At 39.4% G+C, this 22,617-nt stretch overlaps 1 protein-coding gene across 1 annotated transcript in view; it reads right to left on the bottom strand.

The window, feature by feature from the left end:
- The window catches only part of TNFRSF1A (TNF receptor superfamily member 1A), a 931,685-nt gene that overhangs the window by 91,892 nt on the left and 817,176 nt on the right, over positions 1–22,617 (bottom strand). Inside the window, exon 8 of the mRNA XM_044079564.1 lies at positions 12,558–12,592. Within this exon, the coding sequence (XP_043935499.1) occupies positions 12,558–12,592 (35 nt within the window). The remainder of the gene's footprint in view (positions 1–12,557; positions 12,593–22,617) is intronic.

Below are 22,617 nucleotides of genomic sequence, written 5' to 3'. Positions count from 1 at the left end.
AGTTAACAAAACTCTACTTGATGAAGGAAGTCACTGAAATTTGGGAAAAAAAAGATCATTTCTATGTTGAGAATTCCCACTGGCTCCCCAACTGTTCATGGAACTGTTTTCCCTGTATACCCTAATTAAAATTACCAGATCCACTGTTGTAAACACGGCTCTCTTGAAGAGGAATATAGATAAAATAGCTTAAATAAGAAAACTGTTTCTTAGCACTGCCCACCAATTAGATAGATCTAATTCCTATTTAATCAATGAATGTAAAAGGAATGTTTCCTGAATGACCCTAGCCAACAATGACTATTCACGATTCAAGAAAAAAAAAGTGAAACAAAATTTAAAATAGAACAAATTGTAATATAATAACACCAAAATAAACAAAGTAATTTAAATATCCAAATCTTAAATGTAGAAATTAATGCAAACAAACAGCATCTGTAAACTCAGAACTCTTGTAATTCATGCATGTTGAAGGAAAAAAAGGAAATGCTCCAACTCTGTGCCACCTGACTGGTTATGACACGTTTGAGTCCCTGGCATTGTTTGCACGTAGCCCTGATGTCTGGTTACATCACATCAATTAGGTAGGAAAAGGAGCAACATGGATGCTGTAACACTTCACTTGTGACTGCAAACTTCAGTGTTTTTTTTTTTTTAATAGCTGAGACTGTGTAGCAATAATAAAGCTGGCGGCAAAACAAACAATTTAGGCCTAAACTCCTCCATCTTATTTTTCCATTTTATCCCTGAAAAACAGACGCATGCTTTCCCTAGAACCGCTTGCTTATCACTATTTAAATATGACAGAAAAATCAGAAAACAGTGCTCGACTGCAGCTGTGAAATTCATCTATGCATTTGAACATTTCTGTAGAACCATAGTTTTAACTTCGGCATTGCAGTTGTAAAATTATGAACTGTGGAAATACCCAACAAACAAAAGCAGAGTGTTTACAAAAGCAATTGCCAGGATTTTAGCTTAAAATAATATACTTATTTATATACTACATATTGTACAGTATATGTTGAAATATCACGTTTTACATGCAACACCTGCACTGTTACTCAAGGTATTTTTGTCTTTTTTTTCCCACATATGTACTATATAGAAAGCTGTATTAAACATCTGTAACAAAGTCTAAACCCGCCCTGGGAAAGGCAGGCTTATCTTTCTCACTGGTCTTGAATCACTGCTTTGTATTTTAAATTACAGCAGTTTTACCTAACACACTGCAATACAGGTAACTTGCTAGGCTTTACCATTGAACTATTTAAAATAATCCCACACATAGCCGGCCTTAGGCATAGGCCAACTAGGCGGTCACCTAGGGCACCGCTCTTGCAGGGGCGCTTTTTTAGTATGTATTTAATGTAGGTAGACCAGGATGGGGGCACTGGGTGATGTGGTGGGAGGTGCCGTGGAGCCCTTTTGCCTAGGGCACCAGGTGACCTAAGGCCGCTCCTGATCCCACAGAGATCAAAGCAACTGCTTATTCGAATAATAATACAGTACAGAATTTATCTCCAAAATGACTTGCACAGAGATGTCACAAGAGTCCAATTCACTGAATCTCTGGGCATGTTCTCTGCTAAATTCTACGGTGAGGAAGGGGATGAAGGATAAGGTCCCTTCTCTCTTTGACAGTATTGTTATCACAGATGTTTTTGCATAACAAACAAAGAAAACAAATGGAGGACAATTCTAAAAATGTTTATTTTAAATTTATCAAGGTGAAACAATGCTGGATAGACACTTTGTGGTGCCCCTTGCCAAACATTGTGCACTTGCTCATCCAGTATTCAAGACTCATAGGTTTTCTGATTTCATATGGGGACACAATACTTCCAAGTTCAGCTTTCTACCTTTTAACCTAGTAACTTGTGAAAGAGCATTTACTAAGTGTTTCACCCCCACCAGTAAAGACAATACAGCTGAAAGGCATTCACATTTGCCACAGCTGGACAGTTACTTGCTGGATGCTCTGTTCCTGGCACAGCTTCTAGAACACCTGGGGTGGTGATTCCTATTTTGGAAACTGGTTGCTGGCAAATTAGCTCACAGCAGAGCTTCCAGAACTTCTGGGGGTGGTGATTCCTATTCTGAATCCACTGAGGTTTACTATCAAGTAGAAGTTGTCAGTCGTGCATACGGCCAGGAGAAAAGTATTCCTGTCTACTGAATTCATAAAAGGAGATTATGTTCCCTAAGAAATAATGTATACAATGGCGAGGTGTTTTCAGTAAGAGGTTTTCAGAAGCAATGGTCAGCAAGGATCTTTTGTATTCAAGAGGCACATGCAGTGAATAATACCGAGTGCATTCTTCTTCCCACCCTACTCAAGTACCTTCAGCATCAGATTTAGCAGTGCAGTAACACTTAAACAAACCATTAACAAAGCCCAGCTCTGTCACTTTTCCCGGATAGAGACATGCTACAGGTGGGAATGTGTGTGTGGGGGTCTCAATCTGTAGTTCCTCTCAGTTTAAGGTTGTGATCTCTGTATCACTTGCAGCTGTGTACCCACTGGAATGCGGTGTTAGTGGTCTCTCCATGTACCAAGGCTTTTCACATGGTTTTGCAGAAAGGTAACCTCCAAGTAATCATTGAATGTCCTGTGGTGGTACAGTATATAACTTAAAAGGAAGAAACTAATTTGTCCCAATTACACTACGCAGGGTAACCATGAATGTATGGCAGTGGAGACTCACTGTGAAAATCAGTATAATGGCAATTCATCCACCAGGTGAACAGAGTTCTCCAGAAAACAGGATAAGTTGCTTGGTGGCAGTGGACCACAAGTTGCAAAGGAACCCAGAGGTCTGTCACTTACTGACACTGACTTTTGCTACCCCCCCCCCCGGCAAAAAAACTACAGGTGGTGTAGTTTTGCATAGCACTTCAGGATGCAGTGAACAAGCATTGGTTGGAGGCAAGGGTGGGGGTTCATATGCATTTCTTTTTGTTCCCTTCATTCCAGGTGTTTTGCTAATAGCAAGACAGGCAAGACGGTATGTCTGAGCGGCTCTGAGGAGGTCAAAGCAACCCTGGGTCTCTCTCTTCCAGTTCAGTCTACAGACATGCCTCTGACTTTGTCCCTTGGGGAAGATTTCTTCTTGCAACATCAAGCCAAGGTTCGGCATCTAGTGCTTCATATGCTGCCTTTTGGAAAGCAATTGTTGAGGCTCTAATATTAAACAGGGAACAGACAGCTGTTGTCTATAGAGGTGGTTAAAACTTACAAAAGGTTAAAAAAAAGCCAAATACCAGACACTTCAGTTAAAATCTAAGTGGACATGTTTCCTCTACTGATACCAGCAGGAAGGTTTTACCTCTGGTCAGGTGGAGCACTCAGACATTTTAAAGATATCTAGTATATTGTCAGGGTCAGAAGAAATTCTGCTCCCCATTAGAGTACCTTGTTCTGGGACATCAGCCTTTTTATAATGGGCACATCCCCTAACTCTCTTCATACAGTTAAACAGTTCCTAGAAGGAGAGTTCCATTTAAAGATATCCTAAAAGACTAGAACGTCCTGGGAGGGATGTTAACTTTCAATAAAGAATTTGACTAAATCCCTATTAAACTTTCTGGTGAAGTTAGTATGACATTTTAACTTAGGCCTTGAAGGTCTCAGAATTGCATGCCTTGATTTATTTTGCCCCTTATGTTGTATTCCACAAGGATAGTTTCCCCTAATTGTTAGACTATGGTGAATTAAAAGACTCCAAGATCCTGTGATAATGAAGGATCTGCCCCGATGTATGGATCCTAGGAGGCAGCACAGAATTTACACTAAAAGGATAACATTTTTGTAAGAGGAAAAGCCACACTTTTCTTTTACAGTAAACAGATTGATTTTGGTTGGCAGAAAGCATATTCAAATCAATGGCTGACTGTGCTGCCTTTTGTAATAAAGAAATCAGCAAACTGCTGCAGAACTTGATTAGAACAGTTATGGTACATGAAATGTATGCATTTGTTTCCAATCACTGACCAGGATAGTCGGGGTGAGTTAGTAAGCCCCTTTCAGCAGTGTCTCAGGAGGAAAAGTTCCATTAAGGACACATTACAATACAAAAATAATACTAGCTTATGTTTCCAAAAATAACAGACTTCATCTCATTTTGCTCATAAAAATGAAAAATACATAAAAATATTAGTAAATGGGTGATTTGGCAGACAGCATGCATTGCCAGCATGCATTGCCCGCTTAACATAACCTACTCTGAAGCAGATTTGATAAAACCTGCCACTGATAAAAATGTATCAGTGAATCAGTTTCTGTTCAGAGGTTACTCTGACTGCACAGATATCTTGGTTTTGTAGCTGATTTTAGGCGATGTTATGTGGCCCGACATCTACTTCACAAGCTCAAAGTTTCAAAGCTTCAAACTGCAAATGGTAGCGACCATAAGACTGAAGCTTTGAAACTTTGCAATTGTAATTAAAAAAAATAAGTAAAAACAAAAAAAATTTTTTTACGTTTTTGCAGGGGGTCAAGCCCCCCTGTGCCCCCCATACCTCTGCTAAATACAGTGGATATAAATACTGTACACAGCCCTGTTAAAATGCCATCTTTTTGTGATATAAAAATAAGACCACAATAACTCATTTCAAAACTTTTCTCGCCTTTAATGTGACCTATAACCTGTACAATTCAATTGAAAAACAAATCTGTTAGGGGAAAAATATCATCTTCTTTTTTTGGCTGTTCCCGTTAGGGGTCACCACAGCGGATCATCTATTTCCATTTCTTCCTGTCCTCTGCATCATGCTCTTTCACACCAACCACCTGCATGTCCTCTCTCACCACATCCATAAACCTTATCTTAGGCCTTCCTCTATTCCTCTTACCTGGCAGCTCCATTCTTAGCATCCTTTTCTCAATATACCCAGCATCCCTCCTCAGCACATGTCCAAACCAACGCAATCTCGCCTCTCTTGCTTTGTCTCCAAACTGTCCAACCTGAGCTGACCCTCTAATATACTGATTCCTAATCCTGTCCATCCTAGTCACACCCAGTGCAAATCTTAACATCTTTAACTCTGCCACATCCAGCTCTGACTCCTGCCTTTTTGTCAATGCTACCGTCTCCAACCCATATAACATAGCTGGTCTCACTACCCTCTTGTAGAGGAAAAATATAAAAAATAAAAAATGTACAATAAGCTGGTTGCATAAGTGTGCACACCCTTAAATTAATACTTTGGTGAAGCACCTTTTGATTTAATTACACCATTCAGTCTTCTTGGGTACACACCTGCAATCAATTAAACAGACTCTGATTAACCCCAAATAAAGTTCAGCTGTTCTAGTAGGATTTTCCTGACATTTACTCAGTTGCCTGCTACAGCAAAAGCCATGGTTCGCAGACAGCTTACAAAGCATCAAAGGGATCTCATTGTTGAAAGGTATCAGTCAGGAGAAGGGTACAAAAAAGTTTTCCACAGCATTGGATATACCATGGAACACAGTGAAGACAGTCATCAAAAAGTGGACAAAATATGGCACAACAGTGATGTTGCAAAAAACTGGACACCCCTCCAAAATTGACGAAAAGACAAGATAAAAACTGGAAAGGGAGGCTGCTAAAAGACCTACAGCACAACACTTCACATCACATGGGGATGGTGTTCTTTTGGTGATGTGAAGTGTTTTTGTGCCAAACGTACCTTTTGGAATTGTGGCCAAAAAGTTCAACCTTGGTCTCATCAGACCAAAACATATTTTCCACATGCTATTGGGAGACGATGTATTGTTTTGCAAATTGTAGCTGCCCTGGATGTTTTTCTCTAGAAAAGGCTTCCATCTTGCAACCCTATCCTATAGGCCAGACATATGGAGAATACAGCAGATTGCTGTCACGTAGTACACAACCAGTACTTGCCAGAAATTCCTGCAGCTCCTTCACTGTTGCTGTAGGTCTCTTGGCAGCCTCCCTTACCAGTTTTCATCTTGCCTTTTCATCAATTTTGGAGGGACGTCCAGTTATTTTTAACGTCACTGTTGTCCCATATATTCTCCATTTTTTAATGACTGTCTTCACTGTGTTCCATGGGATATCCAATGCTGCGGAAATGTTTTTGTACCCTTCTGTCTGATGAAAACAATGAGATCCCTTTGATGCTTTGTAAACTCTCTGTGAATCATGGCTTTTGCTGTAGCAGGCAACCGATTAAATGTCAGGAAAATCCTACTAGGACAGCTGAACTTTATTTGGGTTAATCAGAGTCTCTTTAATTGATGGCAGGTGTGTACCCAAGAAGACTGAATGCTGTAATTAAAGCAAAAGGCGCTTCAACAAAGCATTATTTGTAAGGGCATGCACACTTATGCAACCAGCTTATTGTATGTTTTTTATTTTTTATATTTTTTCCCCTAACATATTTGTTTGTTTTGCAGTTGAACTGTACAGGTTATAGGTGGGAAAAGTTTTGAAATGATGTATTGTGGTCTAATTTTTTTTATATCACAAAAACCTGGCATTTTAACAGGGGTGTGTACACTTTTTATATCCACTGTATATGTGTGTGTGTGTGTGTAGATATATATATATATATATATATATATATATATATATACATATATATATATATATATATATATATATATAGAGAGAGAGAGAGAGAGAGAGACATACTTAGACATAGATACAGATACATCGACATACATGCACGTGTAACGGCAAATCTGAAATTGAAGAATTACCAACACTTAATCATCTTCAATTCGAAATTCACTTAAATGAAAAAAATTCAAAAAGCTGAAACTCAATGGATTTCCAAAGGAAAACAAACATTCGCCTCTTGTGGTTGACTTACAAAAAAGCCCTCAGAAAACTACAGACCAAATTTGTCTGAAAAGTGGTATCGTTAGGGGAAAGTGTTTTTCATAACAATGTGCAGGGCTGGCACACACAAGTAAGCCTTTTCCCAAGAATTCTGGGGAATGTCAAAAGTAATGGGAGAAGGCAGGAATCAGGGGCAACTTAATTACTCTAATTCATTTAGAAATTAAAAAAACACGTTTTGCATCGACATGTATTTTCCGAATAATAAAAAGTATGAAACGCTAACATCTGGCATGACGGACTGACTATAATCCTCAGCAATTTAGGAGAAAAAAACCCCAAAAGAATACAAGGGTCAGTGCGAAAATAGGCAAAATCAGGGTCAGTTGAGAGGTACGTGTACTTCTCCACTTAGAAATCTTCAGCTAGGTTGATAGACAGGGACATACAGAAGCACTGTATGTATTAACAATTGTTCTAACAAAAACATGTCCTTTACAGCTAGGACCTTTTGGGAACTACAACCACAGCATACAGAATAATTTTGAAAATGAAAATTATACAGTGCTGTTTAATACTCTGTAAAACTATACAAGTGACTTGTGAAAATTACACACCTTACTAGAATGTTAGAACAAATTTAAAAAATACATAAAATATAAAATAGGCCTAACAATTTTCAGTCCCACCCAGCATGAAAAGGCAGGAACTACCCCCAAGAAAGAACATGTTTCCTGACTGTTACAAAAGAGAAACACAACATATACTGGATATATTTTAGCCAAGGGCAGAAGTTGTCCCCAATAAACATGGAATGTTTGTCTTTAAACGTTTTGTCAGGGAAGTTATATCTTATAACAGAAAAAATATCACAGACTGCCATAAACAAAAGTAGTTCCAATTATCTACCACTCAGGAAAATGAGTGTTATTCTAAACTCCTTTACAATTAAAGAAGTGTCTCTGTAATAACAGATGCAAAAGAGCCCCCTTGTTTTCTTCCAAAAGTTGGCTCAAACGTAGAGCTCCCATAGCACTATGTGGCTGAGTTATGCAAGTATGCAATATTCAGGCTGTCATCCCCACATCCCTGGCATGCAGGAAAAAGTAGAATCTGACCCGATCCACAGAGTGAGCTATATAACACAGCCACGTACCATGAAGAGACAAACTATCAACCAAACTAATGACATAAACAGTCAAAAGCTATGTAACCAGAAGGCACCTCAATAAGGGGAAAAAAAAAAAAACTGTATATGTGTGTGTGTATATGCAGGCGGCATACCCCCCCCCCCCCCCACAGTTAGTTTGGGTATATATTACCTTCTGGAAAGAATTAATCATTGGTGTTGTAAGTATGCATGTCTATGGTTTAAAATGCATTGTTTTGAAATTTTTGGTGAAATATAATATAAAACCAAATTAGCTGTGGGGCTATGCCCCTCCAAAACTTCCAATGTGGGGGGGCTGTGCACCCCACACCACCCTTAACTATATATACTAACTCCAGGATCGCTCTACAGTGGGGAAAAGGGCATATACCTTTTACTTGCCCTTACAGAACTCTATACAGTGCCAGTAATTGAGTTTTCAGTAATTTATGCTTTCAGCGATTTGGTCAGGGTGAATTCAAATGCAGTGAAATGTGCTTTCAGTGAAACAAAGTAGACCCATATATATATATATATATATATATATATATATATATATATATATATATATATATATATATTTATTTATATACATATATGTATATATGTACATATATATATATATATATACACACACACACACACACACACACTCACACACCATACATATACAAACACTCACTATAGTATGCAGGGAGAGGCATATCCATACCCCTGATTACTGGAGAATAAGCATTTTAGTGCTAGTTTACAAAAAAAGAAGAGGACATTCGAACTGTGGGCAGTACAGATGTATCAATCTCCTGTCACACTGCATGTTCTGGAGAGAGTGACTAATAAATAAATATGCAGAGTAGCAGAAAGTAAGATGGGAAATGAGCAATTTGGATTCAGAACAGGATGCAGCAAAGCCATCCTGATGTTGGCAGACAGAAAGATGTTGAAGAAGAAACTGGAGATAAGGAAAGAGTCCAACTGGGCATTCCCGGAGAGAGCAATCAAATAAGAAGGTCTCAAGAAAGCTGACTTGGGCAGTTCTGCGACGGTCTGAAGGTCCAAAAACATTTGTAGAATTACAACAAGCTATGTATAAGGACCCAATGACAAAATTATGAACCATGTCCAGTCTCACAGGGGGTTACCAGTGGGAGTGGGCTGAATCAGAGCTCGGGTTCTGAGCTCACTGCTGCTCATATGGGCAAAAGATTATATAATTAAACAGGTCAGTGGGGTCAGATCAAGAAAGTTGTTGTATGTAAATGATAGAGCATTATAAGAAGATTCTAAACATGAACTCCAGCAAATGACAGCAGAGGGGAATGCAAAACTGAAGGCACAACCGATAAAACTCAGTGCAGACAGTACAGTGGTTATGGCAGCAGTTGTCAGAAATTGGAAGAAGCTGAAAATTCAGTCAGAAGGGAAAATGGTGGTAGAGGTTAATAGCTAAAAGCATCTGTGAAGCAAGGATGAGAAGGGAAGTCTAAATGCAGAGGTCAAAGCTAGAATCAGAGGGCTTCATCGAACTGGCACAGAGAGTCTGAGACAGTGTGTGACAGTATAATGCCAAAGAAGCTGACCATAGCGTGTACATAACAGTGTTATGAACTGTACTTCTGTATGGTAGGGAAACCTGGGCAGTGAAGGCACAGCAATTGAGGAAGCTAGTGGTTACAGAGTGCCTGAGACGGGTGGTAGGATGCACACTGTGGGGACAGACAAAGAAACAATAACATCCGAGTCAAAGCTGAAGTAGCTACAACTGCAGAGAAGGTGAGAACAACAGATTAGGGTAGTTTGGCACGTGCAGGAAAGCAGACAATGATTTGGTGAAGAAAATTTGGAATGGAAGGGAAGAATGAAGAGGAGAAAAGGGCATCCAAAGACAGATGGATTACATGACAGAAAATATGAGAGGAAGGTATATGAGAGACATGGGTATCCCAGCTGAAGAAGGTAGGAAAGTTCGAAATACAGAAAATGGCAACAGTTGGTGTAACACCCTGATCCCATGTAAAAATAAGAAAAGGGGGTTACTGATGTTTTGAACTGCATGTATGTTAAAAAAAAAATATATATATATATATATATATATATATATATATATATACACACATACACAATACACACACACATAGACCTACATTATAAACAGGTAAATGAAAACTGAAAAAAAAAGCAGCACTTGCTACAATATAAAATTGAAATGATGTTAATAATACAGATATTTCACAGACAAAAGTTATCTTAAAACCTTTTTAAACACTTTCAGTAAGCTTCCAGGAAGAGTAACTCACCTGACCACCTCATATGGATGGGGCACTAGGTTCATAGGTTGGTACTAGGCTATTGGCCCTACGGCCTATACAAGCCTAGCCATAACAATTCCCTGGCTATTTCTTCCCACAGTATTTACTTCCCTGGAACCCTGTCTAGCAGGGTGAATTTCCTATCTTCCATCCAATCATCAAGGTTCCTTTTGAAGAGGGCCAAAGAGGCACTCTGCTTGACATGTATGGGCAGTCTATTCCAGAGTCTGGGGAGTCTTTGGGTCAGGAACCTATCCCTCCAGCAAGTTTTGTTCATTGTGATGACAAGGTTTAGATCCCTGCAGTATGTGTCTCTGAGGGAGTGGGATTTCTTTAAGTGTAGCATGTTCAACAGCTCTGGGTTTGACATGACCTTGTATGTTAAGCAGAGATCTCCTCTGAGTAGACAATATACAACAGAGTATAGGTGGAGTTTTTTTTAGAAGTTCAGCATAGGGCACCTGCTTTAGGCCTGTGATTCTTTTAGTGAGGTATTTCTGCAGCCTTTCCAGTTGTTGCAGATGTGTTCAGAGGTACATACCAAATGGGGCATTGTATTCTATAATGGGTCTAATGAGGGATGAGTACAGTGGGACAATGACCTCCTTTTTTCTGGATGAAAAGCCCTTAGTGATGAGGTGTGCCACATAGAAGAATTTCCTGACTGTTGTCACAATGTGGTTATCAAAGGTGAGACCACTGTCCACCTGTGCCCCTAAGTCTCTTATCACACTTTCAGTGTTTAGTGTACTGCCACCTATGTGGTAATTCACGAGTACATGTTTTTTCCCAAAGGGGCTAACTATACATTTCTTGGCATTGAGGTTGAGTCCATGGCTAAGGCACCAAGCATCTGTTTCTGTAAGGCCCTTTTGTAGAATATCCACAACATTTGGGGATTCAATAATGGCTCCCAGTTTGCAGTCATCTGCAAACTTTGCTAGCCAGAGTCCCTTAGTGTTGGCCAAACAAGAGCAGTCCCAGGACTGAACCCTAAGGTACTCTACTTGTCACTTGTCTGGAGCTGGATTTGGAGTCAGCTACTTTTACAGTGTGGGTTCTGTCAGTAAGCCAGTTGGCAACCCATCGAGTGACATAGGGATTAATGCCCAGCTTAGTAAGTTTATCTATGATTCCAGAGTGGGAGATGGTGTCGAAGGCCTTGGCAAGGTCCAGATAGGCTGTGTGGATGACCATAACCTTGTCCATGGCTCTGGAGACTGATTCAAAGAAGTTAATCAGGTTCAGGAGACACGATCGGCCCTTCATGAACCCAAACTGCATGGAGTGAAGTGTTTGAAGGTTGCCAATGTCATTGTTTATAAGTTCCATGATAATATGTTCCATGGCCTTGCAGATTAGGCTTGTCAGACTGATGGGGCGGTAGTTCCCAGGATCCAAGGTGGATTCCCCCCTTGTGGAATGGGATAATTGTAGCTGTATGTCACTCAGTGGGCATGAAACCTGAGGTGAGGCTATGATTAAACATAACACTTAGGTGAGGTGCCAGTTCGTTTTGTAGTTCTTGTAGTACACAGCTTGGGATGTCGTCTGGTCCCATGGATGCTGTATTCTTAGCTTTGGAGAGTGCATTTTTTACCTCTGTGGCTGTTATTACTGGAATTTGGCAATCTTTTCGTATTGAGATGGGCCCTTTAGGGATTGAGAGTGGATGAAGTTTGCACTGAATTGCTCTGCCAGGATATTGGCAATATCCTTGGGATCAGTAGAAGATCTGAGCATTGCCATTTAGAATCCTGAAATAGCTATAGAACACCTTGTGGTGGTCTTTGGAATCTTTGGCACTACAACCCACAATAACCAGATGGGGCACTATAACCCATAATAACTGGATGGGGCACAATAACCGGATTGGGCTCTACAACCCACAATAACTGGATGGGGCTCTACAACCCACAATAACCAGATGGGGCACTACAACCAACAATAACTGGACTGGGCACTACAACCGACAATAACTGGATTGGGCACTACAACCCACAATAACCAGATGGGGCACTGCAACCCACAATAACTGGATTTGGCACTACAACCCACAATATCTGGACTGGGCACTACAACCCACAATAACAACAGCAAGACCTACTTTTGGAGCTTCATGGTGCTACAATGCCACGGTTTGGGTTCCTAGCAATTCTGGGAATGTAGCCGCTCAGAGGCAGAACCTAATGGTGCCACATAGGTAGACATTACTATTCTCCATATGTTCTGATAACCTTATTAAATTCACACACTTAAACCTACCCTAAGAGACAGAAATTCTCTCTCTAGAAATATCAAACTTACCTCGTCATGGGATGATGGTGAACCAGTCTCAGAAACTGGAAGAAAAAAAATAAAAGAATTTACTTAGCAATTATTCTGCAATTAGTTAAACAATCGTTTATGTAGTATTGCTGTTCTTCTGCTCAGTAATGAGATATAGCTGGCCTACAACAACTACTGGTTAATATGGCATGTATCTCACCTGTATGCTGCATCTACAGTAAAAAGACAGCGTCAAGCTTTCAGCAATGTCTCATTACCTAAAACATGAGTAGCAAGCATTACAGCCAAGGCAAAATGGTGTTATCCAACAGTAAACATTTCCAAAGGAAAGAAAATACTCTGTAAAATAAATAAATGAATGAATGAATAACTGAATAAATGACTCATTTGTTAACCAGGTAGTTTCACTGGACACACAGTCCTTTTTCAGGGGTGACTTGGGAGGATTGTCTGGTTAAGTGACTTGCTCATGGTCACAGACCAGGCAAATGAGGACTGAGGGAATGAAACTGTGTACTACAGGGACTACATTGTACGGCCGTGACCCTCTGCACAAACTGTCAGACTAAAAATACACAACAGCCCTTCGAGGGAAATGATTCAAGAGCTCCCCCACTAGGCAGGTTCATTGTATTACAGGAACTACATTGTACGGCCGTGACCCTCTGCACAAACTGTCACACTAAAAATACACAACAGCCCTTCGAGGGAAATGATTCAAGAGCTCCCCCACTAGGCAGGTTCATTGTATTACAGGGACTACATTGTACGGCCGTGACCCTCTGCACAAACTGTCACACTAAAAATACACAACAGCCCTTCGAGGGAAATGATTCAAGAGCTCCCCCACTAGGCAGGTTCAGTGTATTACAGGGACTACATTGTACGGCCGTGACCCTCTGCACAAACTGTCACACTAAAAATACACAACAGCCCTTCGAGGGAAATGATTCAAGAGCTCCCCCACTAGGCAGGTTCATTGTACTACAGGGACTACATTGTACGGCCGTGACCCTCTGCACAAACTGTCAGACTAAAAATACACAACAGCCCTTCGAGGGAAATGATTCAAGAGCTCCCCCACTAGGCAGGTTCATTGTACTACAGGGACTACATTGTACGGCCGTGACCCTCTGCACAAACTGTCAGACTAAAAATACACAACAGCCCTTTGAGGGAAATGATTCAAGAGCTCCCCCACTAGGCAGGTTCATTGTACTACAGGGACTACATTGTACGGCCGTGACCCTCTGCACAAACTGTCACACTAAAAATACACAACAGCCCTTCGAGGGAAATGATTCAAGAGCTCCCCCACTAGGCAGGTTCATTGTATTACAGGGACTACATTGTACGGCCGTGACCCTCTGCACAAACTGTCACACTAAAAATACACAACAGCCCTTCGAGGGAAATGATTCAAGAGCTCCCCCACTAGGCAGGTTCATTGTATTACAGGGACTACATTGTACGGCCGTGACCCTCTGCACAAACTGTCACACTAAAAATACACAACAGCCCTTCGAGGGAAATGATTCAAGAGCTCCCCCACTAGGCAGGTTCATTGTACTACAGGGACTACATTGTACGGCCGTGACCCTCTGCACAAACTGTCACACTAAAAATACACAACAGCCCTTCGAGGGAAATGATTCAAGAGCTCCCCCACTAGGCAGGTTCATTGTACTACAGGGACTACATTGTACGGCCGTGACCCTCTGCACAAACTGTCACACTAAAAATACACAACAGCCCTTCGAGGGAAATGATTCAAGAGCTCCCCCACTAGGCAGGTTCATTGTATTACAGGGACTACATTGTACGGCCGTGACCCTCTGCACAAACTGTCACACTAAAAATACACAACAGCCCTTTGAGGGAAATGATTCAAGAGCTCCCCCACTAGGCAGGTTCATTGTACTACAGGGACTACATTGTACGGCCGTGACCCTCTGCACAAACTGTCACACTAAAAATACACAACAGCCCTTCGAGGGAAATGATTCAAGAGCTCCCCCACTAGGCAGGTTCATTGTATTACAGGGACTACATTGTACGGCCTTGACCCTCTGCACAAACTGTCAGACTAAAAATACACAACAGCCCTTCGAGGGAAATGATTCAAGAGCTCCCCCACTAGGCAGGTTCACTGCATGGCATTAGTGAGGGGAGCCACTTCTGAAGTGCACGCTGCCATCAGTACTAGAGTGCCCAATGATATGGACCTGGACTTTAAGAATCAGGAACCTTGGAATGTCCTGAAAATGACACTCTCCACAAACATTAACAGTACTCACTCCGATACACACACTCATCTCTACATGTGATCTCTGACACGCTTTTAAAGGGTTGGCAAACTTGGAGTTGATTATTTCAGTTTACGGAAATGAGGGGGTAGTCCACTGCAAAGAAAAAAAATGCTTGAGATTGTCTGTTTGACTGAAGAGCTTCAAAACTTCAAAAGTGTGGTTTTGCTTAAAAACAATTCATGGATGTAATTCACATTCCAATGCTTTTAATGGTAATACAACATAAAACAATGGATTCTATCTGCTCTGCAAAGCTATGTCAGTTATGATATCAAAAGGCTACAGTTATACTTTCCTAACACTTGAACACTGCCTTACTCTGTTTACAGATTCTCTCCAGAGTGGAGATGACTTACCAATATCTTGCAAAGTACACTCAGGATAGTGTAGTTTTTACCAAACACTGTAAATCCACAAAAAAAAAAATTGCCTTCTCTCGCTTCAGGTCTCAGCTGTACAGATTTTTGCCTCAAATTTTTGGTCTGTGTCTCATTAAATTGTGGTTTTCTGACAAACCACTGGCAAATCATTGGGGGTTGAAGTCAGAAAACTAATGACAGACATTTGAGTTTCATACTTCATACACTTCAGGAAAAATTATGCTAATGCAAAACCTGCTATTCTATCAACTTTTTAAGTTTGTAAGAGCAATATTTAAAAACTGTACCTATGGGCCTATGTCCCTCTATTCTTTGCATCTTTGTCCAGATTTCTTCTTCTAAGAGGTTGAGAGGTATTAATATTATATACATATACATACATGTCGATAAACACACACACACACATATACATATATATATATATATATATATATATATATATATATATACACACACACACACACACACACACACACACACACACACACACACACACACATATAACATGGTTAAAGTGTTTCCCTTACATTCACAAGGTGCAGGGTTTGATTCTCACATGGGCTAATTAGCTAGGTTTAAAATGGCCCACAAGGGCAGTTAGCTTAGTACTAATCTATGAAACTTAATACACATCAGCTCTTCTTCCACTGATCTTACAGGGGTTCAGTGGTCTAATGAATGTGGTCTTCCAGTAAACAGTAACACAAGAGCTATGGTCAGGTATGCATCTTTTACTACATGTACTAAAATGTTTTCACTGTCCCAGCTGAGAAAAACAGAAGCAAAAATCACAAAGTGAAGTGGAACTCATACTGCAAGTGGCTATATCTCCAACAAGTTCTTGTTGTGGTGATAGTTTGCATAGTACATTATAAAGTATTACCTCCCATATTCATTAATGTAAACTATGAGATGCGAAACATTACTCATTACGTGCAAATTTAATCCCGTCAAATATGTTACACTAAACACATATAATTATTCATTGGACATAAATATGATCTATCGAGTTCAAATGTCTCTAATTTTGAATTCAGGCTTAATAAGGAATCTATAATGATGCCCAAATTGAAAAGTGTCCCAAGTGTATTTATTCCCTAGTTTTCCTTGCAGTTCTTACTCCTGCCTTAGCAGTAATCCTCAGAATGTCAGACACCCAGAATGAAATGAGTGTATATTCAAGTTCATATTAAAGTACTAGGTAATTGGACCGCAGCCCATTTCAAGCCTAATCAGAATGCAAATTGGGAGCAGTCACTGAATCCCCCACAAGATGAGAATTCACCCCCTACACAAATCAAATTTGTAGGTCACATTTCAGTTGCACGGCTAAGCTTATAAGGGCCCTAGTAGTCATTAGCCCAGTATACACCTATAAACAAAAAAAAAACCTTTTCAAAATCTGTCTTTTCATTTGTCTTGTGTGTAAGGATATGAAACATCATTCTGGTTTGCAATTATATGAGCACCTATTCACATTTTATTTATTTGTTAAATTTACTTATTTAAGATCGTTGCCTGGGATAGTGGACTAAGCCACAGTCTGGAAATGTAGCTTATTTTACCACTAATTAAGTACTTACATATGGATAACGCAAGCACACCAACATGTCTGCTCTACAAAGCACTCTTGATAACTAGATAAATGAGTGTTTAATAAAAGCTCACCAATTACATTTCTGACACTTAATAGGTAAGCAGGAAGATTTTGTTTTTTTTTCTTTTTTAATCCCACCCGCTGGTATTCTGCACCAGCATATCTCTAATAAGCAATTTTCATGGGAAACTTTTTTTTCACCAAAATGGTCCTTACTTTTCTATCAGTCTCTCAGACAAGTAACTGTAAACCTTGGCTCTAGATGATTGTCACTGTTGAAGTGACACTCTGACTCCATGTGCAACACGGGGAAAAAAGGGGTTGTGGATGGATGGATTTTAACATAGTCCAGATCACACTGTCTTAAAGACATGTTAGCCTAAACAATTTAGCTTGTATTATCACAACTGAAAGTATATCTCCTGTTTCATAATGGGTTTTAGGGTACTAATGTGTTATGTACTGATGTTCTCCACCAAGACTCTGACGTTTACAGCATTTTGTGTACAAATCGGAAATATGACACAGCTGTTTGAATACTGATGATGACACTGATGTTTACAGCATTTTGTACACACATCATAAATAAGATACAGCTGTTTGAATACTGACGATGACAGCATTTTGTATACAAATCGTAAATACGATACAGCTGTTTGAATACTGATGATGACACACTGATGTTTACAGCATTTTGTATACATATCGTAAATATGATACAGCTGTTTGAATACTGATGACGACAACACTAAATTACAGCATTTTTGTATACATATCGTAAAAACGATACAGCTTTTTGAATACTGATGACGACATTCTAAATTACAGCATTTTGTATACATATCGTAAAAACGATACAGCTGTTTGAATACTGACGATGACATTCTAAATTACAGCATTTTGTACACATCATAAATACGACACAGCTGTTTGAATACTGATGATGACACACTGATGTTTACAGCATTTTGTATACATATCGTAAATATGATACAGCTGTTTGAATACTGATGACGACAACACTAAATTACAGCATTTTGTATACATATCGTAAAAACGATACAGCTGTTTGAATACTGATGACGACATTCTAAATTACAGCATTTTGTATACATATCGTAAAAACGATACAGCTGTTTGAATACTGATGACGACATTCTAAATTATAGCATTTTGTATACATATCGTAAAAACGATACAGCTGTTTGAATACTGATGACGACGACATTCTAAATTACAGCATTTTGTATACATATCGTAAATACGATACAGCTGTTTGAATACTGACGATGACATTCTAAATTACAGCATTTTGTACACATCATAAATACGATGCAGCTGTTTGAATACTGATGATGACACTGATGTTTACAGCATTTTGCATATATATCGTAAATACGATACAGCTGTTTGAATACTGATGATGTCCAAATCCATGCAATATGAAACAACTTTTCTTTACTCATAAGTGTTTAAAATTATTGTAATATTTACTCAATTGGACTTTTCTCTAAGACGAGCCTGAAAATTGTCAAGCTGGATCCATAATGCACTATGAATAACAAATGAAGAATAAGAATAAAGACTATTTGGCTATTCTCTACACATTGTAAGTAATGCTAAGCACACGTTTTTCATGAAGTTTGTTCACTTCCAGTGCGTCCTACCTTTCAAATGATGCACTTGTCTCTTTCATCATCATCACCATCTCTGCAGTTGTATTTATATTTAATTTTATAGCCTGCCTCTTCATGGATGCTAGGAATCTGGATTAATCTACCATCTGCTCTGCGTATCAGACATAAGGTGATGGGTGTCTTGGCTGCTGTTGCTGTGCTGACAGATGCATGGCAAGTTCCCTCACTGTATGACATCATGGTGCATATTGCATGTGACCACAAACTATCATGCACATCAATGGTGCACCATGAAGTGCACAGAGTACAGCCATGTGAGGACAGCAGCAAGTCATGGAACACAGCATAGCAGCCTGTGTGCCCTGCATCACAATCACAATGCAATCACATGTAGGAAGAGGTAAAACATTAATTACTGGTTTCAGTTACACTGTATTAATATTATTCTAACATTGACACTAATATTTCATGAAAAGTAGCTCATGCATTAGGAAACAAGATGGCATCAGTACATACAGGATATGCTAGACACCATCAGTGAAAACATCACTGTAGGATGTACAGGGCTTGAGTTAATAAACAGCATTTGAAAGAAATTATAAGAAAATGAAATATGTTACATATTTACATGACTCTGTCTGTCTATCCATCCACCCACCCATCCTTTGTTCACTAGTTTAGTCTCGCTAGCCTTATAACCTCTTTTCAGGGAAGACCTATGGTGGTATTTATACTACAAGGAGAAATTTAGCCAGGACACTGAGGAGATTCTTCTACTCCTTCCATAGGTAGCACAGGATCTTTTACGTCCACCTGAGCTACCACCCACTCAAACAGATGGGACCTCGGTTTAACTTCTCATCTGAAAGATGGCACACTCAGGACTATAGTACCCCCGTACTGCTGTACTCCAGTGTCAGCAGTTTGAAAATTAATCCAATTAGCTGGAGTCACAATAAATTGCAAATTAAAAACAGAAAAATGGAGTATGTTGCTGTCATGCCAATGGGGATCTACACAAGCAGTGAGTGTTAGAAAGAGAGTAACATTAGATGCATTTGGGCAAGACAAATACAGGCATTGTGCAGTCTCAGTGGCTCAAAAGGCAGCACGCTCACCTTTGGTGCTGGAAGATCAGAAGGTTGTGGGTTCTATCCACACCTCAGTGCTTGGATCATTTTTTTGATATAGACACTACAAAGCAGCATAAGGGGGTGCTGAGTAGGTCATCCTTCAAATGAATTGTTGAACCAAGCTCATATCTGCCTGAGTTGGTGGTAGCTCAGCTGGATGTAAAAGATTTCATAGCAGTTATCAAAAACAGGAGGTTAGTTCACTTGTTTCCTGGCCAAATTTCCCCATCTCAATATAAATACCATCTCCGGTCTTCCTGAAAACAGGCCACAGGCCTAGTGGGATTAACCTGGCAAACAATGTATCAATAAAAACTGTTTGAGGTACACTGTATCAAAATTAACTATATTCTAATGTTGAGCCTAATACCTTACGAGTGATAAATTGTGCATGACCGACCAAAGTATCATCTAAAATCTGACCTGATTCGCTGGGCATGCAACATAAAACAGTCAGCATGTGATGTGGAGGGTTGAAGCTATTAAAGATTTCTTGCAAGAGGTTATAAAAAATATGGCTTATACCCCATACTTAGATTAATTATGCAGAAATGGAGCGAGATACAGTCATGTTGTGAGTAGCACATGCTAGCCATGGGTGTTGGTTAAAAATGGCACTATAACATGGTGGTTAATTTGGAAACTTTGAGAATACAAATATTTGTTTTGGAAATCAATTACAAATATCAGCTATATGTTCATATCAAAATTAATATTGCAAAAGCTCTGTCACCTACAGGTGAAAAAATGCTGCCATATTACTGTATTAAACATTTGTAAAATACTACGAAGCAAATTATAAACTTATAAATGTGCAATTCTGTACTAAACACTTCCTAACAGTAAGTAAAATAATCTGAAAATATAAATAAGTTAAATAATACGCACATACTAGTAGGGAACCAGTTTCTCCTCATTTCTTTTGGGTATTACTCTGAAACAGATCTCCAGGCAGAACAGGTTAAATTTGGCAGAAGAAAGTTTCACTGCAGAAATTAAGGGTTATTAAACAGTTAAGAGTGATGAAAGCCCAGGGTTTGGATGGGTGGACCCCTGATTTTTTAAAGCTTTTAGAGATGGCTTAATAGGGTCTTTGAGGAAACATTTTAAGTATGCAGGAAGGAGTTAGTTTCTAGAATGAGCAAATAAGGCGAAGGTCATTTTCCTTTTGAAACCCAGTAAAGACAGATATAATACTACAAATTACTGGCCGATCTCTTGTCTTCAGTTGTACACAAACATTTATGCAAAGGTTTGAGAGAGAGATAGCTGGATAAGATTTAACTCAGTATGTGTTGATGCATCATCAGGGGTTTATAAGGGGAGGTGTGGTGGTCTAGATTTAATCAGACTATGGTAGACCTAGCAAAAACTGGAGCAATTTAAAGATACTTACTCTAGAGCCCTGCTGGTAGACTTGTTAAAAGCTTTTGATAGTGTTGGACTAGAATTTCCTTTGGGATCTTTTTGATGTAATAGCTTTCCCACTGCAGTTTATTCACAGATGTAGAGTATTAAATACCAGGGTTACAGGTTTGGTTGCATCTAATAGGATTTTATCTAATCTGATACAGCTAAAGAGGGGCACCAGGCAAGGGTGTCCTCTCTCACCCATCTTATTTCTGCTTAAGATGTCTGTCCTGGAGGTGTTTATAACAAGCAGACATGCTAATGACGCTATCAGGTTTTCGCAGTCAAAAACTATGCTTGCATCTTGGTTTGCAGATGACTGTGGGGTGTGGCTAGCACAGCCTTGGCATAGCCTGGGTAGGGTCCTAAATACATTACAGGAATGAACAAATGGACACTGGTTTGTTTTGAGCAAAGGGAGGCTGTAACCTGTGAGGTTGTGACTACAGTAGAATATTTACACATTTGGATGGTGCTGGATATGTCCCAAACCCTTCCTTTGAATACTAATCCTCTTACTAACTACATCACGGAGAAATCTCATAGTTGGAATGGGATGAACCTCCCTTTGCTAAGTCAGGTCCAACTTCTTAAGACAATTTTGTTCCCATATATCTTGTTTGTAATGGACGTCTTCAACAGGTAGTTCTTTTCTTGATGATTAGGGACTGGTAGAGATTACTCAAACTTTGGATAGAAGGGTGGTAAACCTAGAATGAGCCAGGCTAAATTATATCCTCCTATAACACTGGGTGGCTAGGGATTCCCCAATTTATAAATGTATGGAGAGGCAGCAGTTGTAGGATGGCAATATATACTGGTTCAAAGGACTCAGAAGCCTGTTTGGTTTGCAGCTGAGCTTTCCAACATAAATATGTTGGAGCGCATTAAATAAGACTCTATTTCTTAAAAGGTGTGGGATCCAGGAGGGATAGAGATGTGGTTTAAGAAAGGGTTTGGTTGTATGGCAGGGTCCCACAGAAACATAAGGTGGTAAAAAATGGAAAAGCTCCCTCTCTGCCACAGACTGCTGTGAGGAAACGATTAGTTTGCTTTTCTTACACTGCTTTCTTGTCATTTGCATTACTTTATTGTTTACTGTGGTGTATTTTTATTACACTGTTCTGCTTCCAATTGCATATTTAAATTAGGAAAGACAGCAGAGTTGTCTCTCTTGTGAGTCACAAAGAAATTAGAATAGGTCAGTTAAGGTAAATTACCAGTGAACTGGGGGAGGAATTAGAAACTAAAACTTGTATTTAAGGGGTAAAATAAAATATTTGAAGGTTTTACTGGAACAGCTCACTCAGGCTCTGCCATAGACTGCTGTGAATGAAAGGTTAGCTTGCTTTACTTGTATTGATTTCTTGTCATTTGTATTGCCTCATTGCTTTCTTCTATTTTGTATATTGTAATATATTTTCCTTACATTGCATTTTAATTGTATTCTGTTTTCAACAGCATATTTAAACTAAGAAAGAGACCAGAGCTATGGCTGTTGAGGTTTCAAACTCAACTTCTTTGTACTTGTCAGCCTTTTATGTTAATTTGACCAACACATTCCTTTCCCTCAACTCTTTCATTGGCTATTGCTAGTAACCACACATTTATT

This window comes from Protopterus annectens, chromosome 8.part0 (assembly GCF_019279795.1).
Source record: "Protopterus annectens isolate FY-2018-M chromosome 8.part0, PAN1.0, whole genome shotgun sequence".
NCBI lineage: Eukaryota > Metazoa > Chordata > Ceratodontiformes > Protopteridae > Protopterus > Protopterus annectens.
Note: the sequence above shows the minus strand (reverse complement) of the source record. Positions and strands in the feature narration are given on the sequence as shown.